This window comes from Mesoplodon densirostris, chromosome 3, assembly GCF_025265405.1.
Source record: "Mesoplodon densirostris isolate mMesDen1 chromosome 3, mMesDen1 primary haplotype, whole genome shotgun sequence".
In the NCBI taxonomy this organism is placed as follows: Eukaryota; Metazoa; Chordata; class Mammalia; order Artiodactyla; family Ziphiidae; genus Mesoplodon; species Mesoplodon densirostris.
Window position 1 is genome coordinate 115,211,379 of NC_082663.1, and position 13,362 is coordinate 115,224,740.

Genomic DNA, 13,362 nt, shown 5'->3' on the forward strand with positions numbered 1-13,362 from the left:
GAATAGGAGTGAGGGGAAAGTGCCATCTGTGGAGAGAGTATTTCTGAGGCTCTTTCTCTGAGTTTGACAAAGGAGCCCCTGGCTGGGTTGGTTTTTAGGGGTCAGGGAAAGGCCAGTCTATTTACACACCTTTGCTGAGGAGTATGGAGGGGCGGTGATGGGGGCCGGGATTAATGAGCAGTTTTATTGCCTTGCCTGTCAGGAGGGTCATGCGATATTATTTTGATATCGGGGCCCCCAGAAGCAAACACAACGGGCCAGGTTATAAATGGAAGAAAAGCCAAAGAAAAGGCGGCCTCACCCCTTGCCATTGAGTGTTTCCCTTTCTTCTCGGCCAGGGTTGGGCCCCAGACCCTCCTCCCGCCCCCAGTGCCTTCAGGTGGATCGCTTCAAGGCGGCACCAAGGCTAGCTCCCAAGATAACACTGGCCAGTGGCGCCTGGCCGTGAAAATTAAACATCTCATTTGCTAATGAATAAATGGGCCATGCCATCCCCCAGCCACCACGGCCCCTGATGAGAGCTGGGCCAATCAGGGTGATTGACGATGCAGCCTGAGTGACACATAAGGAAATAAGGGGATTACCTGCCCTCTGAATTGACTGGCCCAGGCTTCCACCTTCCCCAGAAAGGCAAGACTTAAGAACAGGCCAGCCCAGCCCTGGGACCTCAGGATTTCCAGGGGTTTGTGATGGGATGAGAGAGGGAAATTACTGCCCATTTCTTGTTTCCTCCCCTTCCCCTCCCCTACCCCGTCCCCTCTCCTCCCCTCACTTTCCCCCTCCCCTTCCCCTTCCCCTTTTCTCTTCTCTTTTCTTGCTTCTTGCCTCCTTTTCTCTGTCAGGGCTAACTGTAGCTGTGACCAAACACAGCCACCTGACCCTGAACGGGAAGGAGGAATTCTGCCAGATAAACACATCCAGAGATGGACAGCTCCACATGCCAGGGGCAGGGCTGGGGGTCGAGCCAGGGCTGACATGGCTGCCTGGCTGCAAGTGGGGTGCAGCCCTGGGCTTCCCAGCACAGGGACACAGCGAGCTTCCCCGGCTGGGGCCGAGATGCCTGTGCACCATCCTGCTACTTGTCACCTATCACCTTGCTCTCTTGGCCTAGAAGAGTCCAACCTTTCCCACAAAGTCTGGCTCTAGGTTATCTGCTCCAAGAAAGCCTCCCTGAGCACTCTCAGAGTGCCCATGGGTGCAGCTCCCCACACTGAGCCCCTGCCAATATAGCAGCTGAGTCTGTGGGTCACCCACTCTGCTGGACAGAAGCAGTGTCTTACCTGCCTTTGCAGGAGGCCCTGATCAGAGGCTTCATTCATAGTAAGCACCCAATGAGTCCTTTCTCGGCCACTGGATTGATTTAAGTACACGTTTCTATCCGCCTATCATCCAACAGGTTCTGTGTATGCCCCCAGGGCTAGCTGCACAGGCCCTGTCAGTGAATAGGCAAGAAGCCCTGCCTCACTGGAGCACAATCTGTGGGTGCATACCAAAAGAGAGGTCAGTCCCAGGGGGAGAAGGCCAGGAGCTCCGTTTGTAGAGTCAGACAGCTGGGTTCAAACCCCATTCCACCACTGAGAGCTGTGTGACCTTTCTAATCTGTAAAATAGGGATAGTATGGTTAACCTCATAGGGTTGTCATGAGAAGTTGATGAAATGATGGATGTAGAGGACCCGTGTACATGTACCCACACATGTGCCTGTGTGCACAGAGATGCCGCGTGCGCACACAAACACACACACACAGTAGTTATTATTGTCAGTGTGGTCCCAGTTGGAGCCATGGCGCTGTGTTAGATCTCACATGTCATTTAAGGGAGCTCATGAGGCACGCTGACGAAATCGTCTGGATTTTTCAGGGCAGAGCCCAGCTGCCGAGGGCAAAGTTTGATCCTCAGAAATAAGCGGGAGGGGGTGTTTCTGCCGCTGCCACCATCACAGGCTGCATTGCAGGCTGTGCGGCCCCGGAGGAGTGGCTCCGCTCCACAGCCCTCACTGCAAGCCTGCTTCTGACAGAGCTCAAGGCAAAGGGGAGGGTGGGACAGCTGTTACCCCTCCAGAACCTGCAGTTTTCCCCCTTCACAGAATAATTTCACTTCTGGTAAACTTTACTAACTGCAAACTTGTCTTCATTTGAGGTATGTGTATATTTCAAGTGGTTCCTTGTAGTTATACCTTTTTTTTTTTTAAAGTAATGAGCTGTTTTCTTTCTTCCCTGAAAACATGAGGCTGACATCAGAGAACAATTTTTGATCCCAGTTTTAAAAACAGACTGGGTGGTTTAGAGATGGTGGGGCTCCCAGGCGGGGGGTTGGCTCTCTTTCCCTCAGTTTCATTGGAAACAATTTCTTCAGTGAGCCCACATCTCAGGGGCACAGCGCACTCTGGATTATTGAAAGTTTAGAAACATTTAGCTGATTATGGTAAATAATTCACGCAAATCCTGACAAATGCAATCTATTCTTTTGTGCAAGCTCAAGGAAGAGCAGAAACCTGCTGCCCTTTCCTCTCTTGACTTCCCAATCCTTTTAGCGACATCTAGTGGACGATCTCCACTAAACACAGCATTGGCTTCTAAGGTGTTCCTTCTCCAGAGTGAAGGAAATGAACGCCATTTACCTAGAAGCCATTTAAACCTCCGTTCCATCTGGGTTTCGGTTTCTGAGTTGGAAATGGCACCAAGGCCAAATGGACTCTCTTTGTTGCTGATTAGAGAGTGCCGTCTGGGGCCCTATCACGGTGGTCAGCATTTCTGTATTTGAATCTGGTTGTCACATTAGCAGTGTGATCACAAGTTACTCAATCTCTGGCAGCCTCGGTGTTCTCAGCTGTAAAATGGCTCTAACAAAAGGACCCTGCCCTACAGGGTTATCACAAGGACAGAATGAACGGTACCCACAAGAGACTCAACACAGTGCCAGGCACACAATAAATAATCAGTATCACAAACTCACAGTAACCACAGCATTACTTCTCATCACCCTACATGCTGCAGATTCCACCTGCAGAAACAACGCTCTTGGGTGAATAGCTACTTGGTATGGTTTGTCCAGGCAGACAGTTTGCTGATATTATTTATGGAGTGATATCATTTTTAAGATGCATCTTCTTTTTCCTCTCATTGTTTTTGTTTTTATTTTCATATTGGAGTATAGTTGGCTTACAATGTTGTGTTAGTTTCGGGTGTAAAGTGATTCAGTTATACATATACACGTATCTATTCTTTCTCAGATTCTTTTCCCATTTAGGTTATTAGAGAATACTAAGTATAGTTCCCTGTGCTATACAGTAGGTCCTTTTTGATTATCTATTTTATATATAGTAGTGTGTATATGTTAATCCCAAGATGCATCTTCTTGAAAAGACAATGATAAACCTTCTTTTTGCCAAAATCTAATCAATAGTAGGAATATGTCATCTATACCCAGTAAAGATCTTGGGAAAAAAATGTAAAAGTTTTAATAACACCTTACATTTAGGAAAAATTTGAAAAATCTTTCAGGTTTGAGTGAGATGTTGCTTTTAAACTGAAAAGATTAGTTGTGTGATGGCTTAGGAATTCTATTTTGATTTCATTAAGCACAGTTTGGAAAGGAGAAACGATCCTTTACATTCATCCATGATGTGCAGTGTGCTGTGTATTTCCTCCTGGGTAAAGTCTGCTTTAGAATCAGGCACGTTTATTTTTAAAGCGACAAGAGCAGTCTTCTGTACATTTTAGGCAAATTTAGATTAAGGTGAAAGTACCTTCTAAAGCAAATAATGTCTGCGTTTTGCTAACAAGTTTAATTTTTATTTATTTTTGGCTGCGTTGGGTCTTTGTTGCCATGCGGGGTTTCTCTAGTTGCAGCAAGCGGGCTACTCTTCGTTGCGGTGCGTGCACTTCTCATTGTGGTGGCTTCTCGTTGCAGAGCACGGGCTCTAGGGCACGTGGGCTTCAGGAGCTGTGGCATGCGGCCTCAGTAGTTGTGGTTCACAGGCTCTAGAGCACAGGCTCAGTAGTTGTGGCACACGGGCTTAGTTCCTCTGCGACGTGGGATCTTCCCGGACCAGGGATCAAACCCGTGTCCCCTGCATTGGCAGGCGGATTCTTAACCACTGTGCCACCAGGGAAGTCCTTGCTAACAAGTTTAGGTAACCAGAGTTAAGCTACTCTGGTGCAGCTGGGATCATCCCTAACACCCACAGCTGCAAGAAGGCAGGTAAAGGTGACAGCATGTCTTGGGGACCTTGGTGGTGGCACCTTGACTTTGGAAAGCTCCTGGCAACAGGGGCCTCATCCTGTAGGAACAATAGGCCCAACACAGCCCCAGCAGAGGGCTCAAGGCTTCTGTGGCTCCATCTGGCAAGTGGCCCAGGGGCTCTGGGTCCAGCCATGAGCCAGAGAGATCGTTGGGAGGGGGCAGATAGCAGGAGAGAGCTGGGCTAGAGATCTGGGCTGGAGTACCAGCCGCCCACTTGCCACCCACATGGCTTTTGGTACATCTGCTTCCTCATCCATGAAATGGGGATCAGGGCCTGAAGATGCTCTCCCCACCCCGGGGGTGCAATGGCCCCTGTGGTACTTCCTGGGGGTGGGCTGCCCCACCCAAGGTGCCCCATCCTGTGACGAGAGAAACCAACTTAGGACTCAAGGGCACAATAACTTGGAACACACCAGTCGCAACAGTTTAACATTTTACTAAATCAATTCACACGAATTCCAAATTGCAAATATAATTAAGGACAACAGATTCTGTTCTGCCTTTTAAATCTTTCATTTTCAAATCCATCATTAAGACAAAAAGTAAACAAAAATTAAGTCTGCTGCAAATTCATGATTTTTCTTCTTGAGGGGGAAAAAAAGGAACATTATAGTAAAAAGAATGCCACTGGGTGTACAATAAAGCACCACGACACACGGTTACAAAATGGGCTTCCTGGACTCTGCCCCACGTAGAAGACACTGCTTTCCCCGCTGCTCTGCGTCAAGCAGGATTTCATTAAAATAAAACTATAAAATCTCCTAGGTTACACTAAAGTCAGACACGGTCTGGAACACAGTGCTTAACAACAGTAATGTCAACTATCAGTGCTAACGTAAAAACATTTTAGAAGGTCAAAAACAATTAAACTGGAAACCAAAACCTTATTTTCCCTAGATGAGCAAAACTGAAAAAAAATGAAACGGTTCCCGCCTCCCACTAGGAGTGGAGGGAATCTTTTTTTTCTTTTCTTTTCTTTCTTTCAAATTGGAGGCGGGGGCACGGTGCGGGCTGGTTCTGCAGTTCCTCAGCCTAGTTGGCGTCCAGCTTGGCCATTTCCTGCACGTAGATGCCTATACTCTCGCTGTCAAAAAGCACAAAATACACCGTTTTGATGGAAGAGGACATTGTTGACACGAAGTAACTGGAGATGGCCTTCAGGATCAGCTGAGCTGCCGTCTGCTTCGGAAAACCGTTCCTGCAAGAGAGAGGACAGCGGCTCAGCAACTAGGGGGCCATGGCGGCCACAGGCCCCCCTCCCTGGCCACCTCCTCCCTCCGGCAGCCCCTCGAGGCCCTCTGTGCTGCCGTGGCCTCGTGTTGGGTCAGGGTCCACAAGTGGTACTCGACCTCTGGCTGCTTGTACACAGGCGTGAGACAGCCCAGTGCCACCAGACAGGGGAAGAATGAGTAGACAGAGAACTATGACCCGCAGGAGGATGTGCTGTGCTCTGAGAGGCAGCATGCCAACAAGGCGACAGAATCTGTTTCGCGGTGTGTGGGCTGAGTGTAGTCTCCCGCGGGCAGTGTGAGCGCCCACGGTTCTTTTCCCAACAACACCGGGACTAGCATGGGGCTTGAGACACAGCCCAGGCTCCCAAAGGCCCCCCGGGGGTCTCAGCTTCAGGGATGGCTGGAGGCTGGAGCTTCTCTAGGAAGCACGAGCCTCCATCCATGCAAGTAGAGGGTTACATCCTTCACACTGGCCTTCAGATTTCACGGGCGGCAGGAATCCACCTCCCGGCACACACCAGCTTGGACACCCCATAGGCCCAGGCCTCGGGGAGCTGCATGCAGGGAACGACCCTGGGACAAGTAGGCTCTTCATCTCAAGGGACAGCATCCCAGTCTCCAAGCCAAACTGGTGTGAATTCCCATACAATTCCATTTAAAGTAAACGTCACGTGGCAATTCTGGAGGCAGGGGCTTAGAACTCAGGCCAGAATCTGAAAGCAGGACCAGAAGGACGGGCGCTCCTTGCTGTGTGTGTGCTGGGGCTGTTCCTGGTCAACGCTGCAGGTGCAGGAGGACCCAGGAGAACCATGGCAGGAATGTGTCAACTTGCCTAGTCTGGGGGAAATAACGTGGACTTTGGAGCCAGTGGCCCTGGATTCAAATCCCTACTGACCCCGGTTTACAGTCCAGGATACTGAGGGTGAGAGTGAGGGGCTGGTCTCCATGGGGATTTCTTTGTTCCTAAGCAGATCTAGTCTTCAGTCTGCCCGGAGCCTGCGGGTCCAGTGGAGTCCAAAGTCCTGGGTCAACCTGCCAGTTTCGGCCGGGGCCTTCGGATGGGGTACCTGCTGCCAGGTGAGAAGTTTTCAAATGTGTCAGATGCGAGATTTCTCCTAGGCTTACTCGCTAAGTGCCATGAGCTGTGGACCACCTCAACGGCTTCTTTTTGAGGATCACACTTATTCTACTGTCAGCACTCAGGGTTTTTCAGAGCCTTTCAGAGCCAAGGAGAAAACCATTCTTGCGACTTGTTTTTGATCAAACAGGGCTTCACCCAGCTTGACAATGGACCCCTAGCAATTCGTGGATGCTTTAGAAGTGAAGTTCCTTTTTAGAGGACAAGGGTGTCACCCCAGGCCCGTTCCCAGCCTGTGCAGGGGAGCCTGCAGGCAGTAGTAGGGTGTGACCTAGAGTCGGGGCGCCTCACGTGCAGGTGCCTCCCCCACCCCCAGGCACAAGGCACTCCTGCCTGGCAGCCAGCACACACGAGCCTGTGTGAACCAGAGCAGGGTCAGAGTCTGAGAGAGAGCTGCAGGGGCGTTCTGGCCAGGACAGGGCTGCCAGACAGGCGGCTTCCTCCTGAGGAGACCCTGGGGCTCCGTCCACCAGCAGAGTTGGGGGGACCAAAAGGCGGGCTGGGATGGAGGGTGGTGGGAAGAGAGGCTGTGCTGGAAGTGGGGAGGGTGGGGACCCCGCGTGGCAGGTGACACCCCTCGCACCCATCCCCACTTGGGGCCTGCAGGCTCAGTCTGGGAAGAAGCTGTCCTCACAACACGTGGCTCGGCTGCCTTGACTATTTTCACAGGAGCCGAGGAGCACAAAGGCTACACCGTCCGGAACAAGACACGCTGGAAAGCGCTGGATGGAGTGAACCCGACCTTCTGCTTTGAGGGCCTCTCCCCAGTGAGTGTGTCGTGGGGCACCCAGCTCGCACCCTTATAGGGGCCGCCCTTCCTCCAAGCAACCCTACTCCTGAGGCAGGGGCCAGGCCAGCCATGGCGGAGCACAGGCACAGGGTCACCCGAATGAGGGCCCAATTTTAAACATCTCACAAAGAGCAAGTGTTTATTCTCCTGCTGTAAATACAGGAGCTGCCCTAAGGACTCGATTCGTTCCTGGTGATGAAAGCCTGAGGCGGCGGCAGCCCCTGGGCAGACAGGCGGGAGTGGGCAGGGCTGCGAGGCTACGGCAGGACAGCGGGGCCTGGCCCTCCACTGGAAGCAGCCTGCGCTCAGGCCAGGGACTCCGAGGGCCGCTGCCCCAGGCAGAGCTCGGCCTGTGGGCACGACCTGGCTAGGCGGGGGCTGAGAGAACTGCAAAGAGTTGCCTCTGCACTGGAAGCCCGAGACCATGCTCCACCAGCCCCAAGCTCCCCCACTAAGGGTGCCCTCCTGCACGTCTCAGGTGAGCTGGGCCGAGGTGAGGGCCTGTGGAACTTCCCTGAAGAGCAAGCTGTCTGTTGTGTGGCCTGACGGTCACAGCCCATCTCCTCTGGTGCTTACCCAGCCTGAGCTGACCCTGGCCCAGGCTTCGTGAGCTGCCCTTAGGCCACCCTGTGGCCGCTCTGCCCGAGCCAGGGGAGATGTGGTGCGGTGCAGAGACGCAGGGTGTGGCCACAGGGCCTCCCTGGAGCACCCGCAGCAGGCGGGTCACTCCGCCTATGCCCAGCGCCTTCTGACACAGACCTTCTCCCACAGCTTTCTGTTCCTCTGCCTTGGACCCTTGAAAAGGGATGTGTGACTCTGACCGAAGGGACATCAGTTCCCGTTCCCCTACATCAACAGTTCTCAACATTAGCCTCTGTTAGGATTACGGAGGGCCGGCCAAAATGCAGGCTGCCAGGCTCCGCCCAGGAAATCAGATGAGGTGAGCCTGGGGACCGTGCTTTGAGAACCACTGTTCTACACGCACTCAGGGTGGGCCCAAAGGCTAAGAACCTGCATTGGGAAGAAAGGTCGGGATCAAAGGTCACAGACTGGCAGCCCATCCAGCCTTTCCCAGCCTGGATGTCCTACTGTTAAGGGAGCTTGGGCTGGTCTGGCCTTGTCCTTCAAGGTTGCTGTAGGGTGAACTGTGAATATGATTTGTTTCCAGGAAAACCTCTTGTTGACAAACCCCTCCCTCTGTCTGAGGCACTCACAGCCTAAAGAAGAGACCCAGCCATGGGACTATGGCCCCTCTGGACCACGCAAGCCACCAGGAAGGAATGGAAGAGGGGATGGCTTTCCTGACGTTTCCAGGTGGGTCCCCAAAATGTTTTCTAGTAGGCACAGTTGGAAGTATTTGTCATAAAATGGAATGTAGAAGTGGATGCTTTCACCAGCGTGCTTTACATGCAGAGGCCCTGCGCCCAGCTGTGGCCCACGCAGTGGCCTGGAGCCCCACGGGATTTGAGTCCGGGCCCTGTCTCTGTGCCTTGTTTCCCCAGCTGGTGAAATGGGGTAGGTAATCAAGTACTCACTGTCTGGGGAGGCTGTGTGTATCGGACAAAACACTGTACAGAGAGCCCTCAGTCAACAGTGTCATCTCTAAAGCGGGTAGTCTCGAAGGGTCTTTCTAAAGGCCCACACAGTGGAAAATGGCCTTCCCAACCCCAGGCCCCATGATAGCTAGGACTGGGTGACTGCTGCCATCTTTGCTGCTTCCCTGTGCTCACGAAGTCAGCATCAGGCCCCCAGAGGGCTGCTGCCCGGGTCTGAGATGTCCAGTTCTCTTGGAGGGCCGTGGGCCAGGACTGCTGGCACATTGCGGTGTGGCAGGGGCTCTGTCGGGGTCCCCTGGTGCAGTACTGACCAGCTTGAGGAGAGTTGCTTGCCTGTGCATCTCACTCATCTTGTGGCTTCTTGGCTGGCTGGCTGGGTTCTTTTGTTGAATAACCACGGCCCTTCTGAACGGCCATCCCTACTTGGCCAGGTCTTTGTGCCTTCCTCCCAATCTCAGGCTTACTGCTTCTGTGGCAGTCATTCTGTTCTACAGCTGTACTGCGTCTGCCTTCTGGAGGAGACCAGACGGCACCTCCTCAAGGCGCATTAGAGCAAGGGCAGGTAAGGGCTTCTGCACTCCAGTCAGATTCCAGTTTCAATCTTAGCTGCCCTCGGGAGCAGGCGTTCACCTCTCCTGGCATTAGTTTCCTCCACTGGAAAAGAGGTACTGCTCGGCGACAGCAGTGACGACAGTGGTGGTGATGCAGACGCTGCTCCCCCGGAGAGATGGGCGCCCCTCCTAGGCCCACTCGGCTCCTGACTCTGACAGCCGTGCTCATGCCAAATGTCTTAAGTTCCTCTGCGGCCAAGTGCTTCCCACCCGACGTGGAGTTTATCTTAGACTTCGACGTTTTTTATTGCCTTGACCAGACTAAGAAGGTGTCTGAGCTTCCCCCTGAAGTCGCTCCAGCTGTGTCTGCAACAGCCTTTCCCAAGTGCCTTAGACCTCAGTTTCCCTGGCTGTGGCAAGGGGATCCCATGGGCTACCTCCGCCCGGTGCCCTCCTGGGTCACCTGCTCAGTGATGGCTGGGGGCTGTACACATTGGTTGCTTGTCCACTGTCCCATCTGATGGCAGAGACGTGGGTTCACAGGGCCACAACACAGAGAGGATTTACTCCCTCCAGCTGTGCTGAGCCCCCTCCTCGTGTAGGGCATCGCCAAGCGTCCCTGCTCCTGGTGAGCTCAGCCTCCAGGGCAGGGCAGACGCAAAGGACTCCAGGCCAGGGGCTGTGCTGAGCGGCCTGATCAGGGACCCAGAGATTGCTGTGAGGAGACGCTGTGTCCTGGGGGTTGGAAAGCGCAGATGGATTTTCTGGAGGAGAAAGACTAGGAGCCTGACCCTGAAGGCTAAATAGGAATTAAAGTAGATTCTAGATGGACTCTTTTTTTTTTTTTTTTTTTGCTGGACCAGGCCCCCTGTCTAATTGTCTTGGCTATTTGGGAGATGGATAGGGCAGGGCATCTTGGCAGCCTGGGTGACGTGGGCAAAATGTCTGTCACCCCATGTGGACCCTCCTCTGCTGGGATTAGGTTTCCCGCACACTGTGCTCCTGGGCCTTCCTGTGTTCTGTCTGGCTTTGAGTAACTGCCCAGCCAGAGACTACTCCATCCAGAGGTAAAGGGCAGGCTATCAAGGTCCTGAGCTGAGAGCAGTGGGTTATAAGAGGGTGAAGCTAAAATTCAGAAGGGGATGGCGATGGGCCCAATGCCTCCAAAGCTAGAGAGAGGCCAGGGCAGCACAACCCAACAGAGGCCTCTTACCTTCTCTCACTCCAGGGCTCCCATGTTTTGGGTTAATAAGTAATTCTCCCCAATTCAGTTTGTCTCTCTGTCCTTGATATTTTTCTTCTGAGGCCCACACCGAGGGGGTAGGGAGGCTGACAGCTCTGCCTGGGCAGGTCAGGGAATTCCAAGAGGTGTTTCCAAGGTTCTCTAGAATCCACTCACACAGAGAGTGCAGAGGCAGCGGGGTGATCCTCTGGCAGGATGCTCGGAGGTGGGTCTGCTGACCAAAGGGGACAGGAGGCAGGGGTGCCATGTGCCTAATACCGAGAGCACTGAGGCCAAGGACCTCTGAGCAAATACTGGCTCTACCAAGTACACGCTGTGTGACCTCTGGTGAGTGACTTGACCCCTCTAAGCTTCTGTTTGCCTTTGAGTGGAATTAATAGTGCTGCTCACTTTGTGGGGTTGTGAGATACTGCAGATGAAGGGTTTAGCACAGTGCCTGGGACTCAATGAATACCCACAGGTGGTAGCTTCAAGAAAACAAACTGGCTTTCCTTTTAGGCTCATAAATCTAAGGAGAGTTTAATCAAAGCCCCAAACTAGCTATTCCCCAAGTACTGCCCCTCCAGAGAGGGGTCGTCCCCCAATGTCAAACAGAGTGGAGGGAGCAGGGTATCCATCAATATTGTGACCAGAATGCCCAAGGACAGGAGGTCCGGATGCCAGAGGTGGTTTCCCGAGGCCAGGGTTACACCCCGGGTCTCATTTGCCTCCAGTGGGCTTTAAGATTGGCCCCCAATCTTGGGGGCCGATGGGCTGGACGAAGGGAGTGTAGGGCTGTGGTCATCGTCCACATGCCCAAGACGCCGGGCCTCAGCTGAGAGAAAGTGATCCCACAGCTCTTTACCAACATGTTTTGCATTTATATTGTTTTAATTCCAAATGACTTTTATGCCAGAGACACTGGATGCCACAAACAAGCTGTTTTATTTCCCCTCCTAAACCCCACTGTGATTTACTGGCCGGCTCTAGTGTAATCCCAGTCTTTGCTCATGAAAGAGAGGGCAGCTGTTTACACGGCTCTGTGGGGCAAGGTCTGCCCGACAGATGTGGGGCTGGGTGGCTACGCACATGTGCTTGACTTTGGCATTCCGCCCTCTTAAAAGCTTTCAACTGATTAATTTTTAAAACTTTTTACTCTGTGAAAAATGTAAATAAGTTTGTAATAACAGATGCTCTTTTATGGGCATGACTTTTACGCTTCAATTAAAAATTCCCACTAGTCATATGAAAGAGCATGAAATTATTACCTCCAATAAAGGCTCCTATTGCTTCTCTCCTCGGAAGCACCTTTCATCAGAGTAGATCAAAGTGCATCCGAAACACTAATTAACTGAGCCTCAGAACCGTGTGTGAGGAAGGGCAGTCCCTTAGCCTCACTAGCTGATAAGGCAGGCCAGGGACAGAGAGGGTGATTCATTTACCAAAGGTCACACAGCAACGCAGTGCTGAAGAACAGAACTTCCATGGGAGGTGGCGGGCTGGGAAGGTGGGAGAAGCAGGAAGTTAGCTAATTATGCTCAGATCCAAAAGCACTTTGCTAAAAAAAAAAAAAAAAAAAAAAAGGTCTTGAATTGACTCTGGGACTGAGTCGGGCACCTATACACCTCTCCACAGCTCCTAGGAAATTTCAACCTGCTGGGTGCTTGCTGACCAGCTTACGAAGGATGCTCGTCTTCGCCAGGTGCGCTTAGAGCCGACTGAAAAAGGCTGTTAGATGCTCTAGCTCTGTCGGCTTTGCTTTCAACAGGCATTTAAATGGTATATTGACTTTTAAAATGACGCTCAACAGATGCTTTAGGCAGAAGCGAACAGAATGAAGAGGTATGGTGATGGGAAACATAGATGGCAGTCCAGAACCACCATTGTGTCAGCTCTGGATGTCCCTGCAGAGCTCGGCACAGGGCGGAGTGAGCGTGGGAACGTGAGGCTGGGGGCCGTGTGCGTGTTCACCTGTCCTCTGCTCAGGGCCCCTCCCCCCACACCAGCTTCTTTGTGCTAGTAAGCCCCAGAAGAGAGCCCACTGTCAGTGCAGAGGACTGAGGGGCCCTCACACAAAGGAGCACCTGGTCTGGGTGGCCTCGGCCGCCCAGAAATGCAGGGCCAGGGCCAAGGCCAGGAGGGGAAGAGAGGGGAGGTGCGGCGCCCACAGCTCACCTCCAGGAGGGACTGCAGAGGAATGCTCTTTCTGTCCCCGATGGAGGCAGGCAGTGACAGAGGCTCCAGAGGAAGATCTTTCCCCGTATCAGGTCCTCTGGTGAGTCCACCAGTCACGTGTGACTGCCGTGGCCCACAGGAAGCCCTGGGGCACAGTGCCTGTCTGCCTGTAAGCAAGGCCTTCTGGGTACAGCGACTAAGCTCTGCTTGAACAGACGTGACAGGAATTCTGCCCCGGACTAGCTCTATCACTGGCACTTGGGATGTGGGACCCTCAGTGATGACACTGTTCAGGCAAGCAGAATTACAAGGCCTGCCCAAGATAAAAACAGCAAACTCCACTCTGTCCTGCTCATGGGTTTGGAAGAAAAGTGCTTTGAGAAGAGCAGCTTTCTATACACACACGGAATAGTGCTGAGGACTGTGACTCAGGCTCGCCCAGGAGGACGGTGCA

General features: G+C 52.7%; 1 protein-coding gene across 5 annotated transcripts in view; it reads right to left on the reverse strand.

Annotated features, from left to right (window-relative positions):
• Positions 1-4,664: 4,664 nt before the first annotated feature.
• The window catches only part of LOC132486348 (core histone macro-H2A.1), an 80,512-nt gene continuing 71,814 nt past the window's right edge, over positions 4,665-13,362 (reverse strand). For all 5 annotated transcript variants that reach the window (XM_060093387.1, XM_060093385.1, XM_060093386.1 and 2 more), the window contains exon 9: positions 4,665-5,442. In XM_060093387.1, coding sequence (XP_059949370.1) covers positions 5,277-5,442 — 166 coding nt within the window. In that variant the 3' untranslated portion in view covers positions 4,665-5,276. The remainder of the gene's footprint in view (positions 5,443-13,362) is intronic.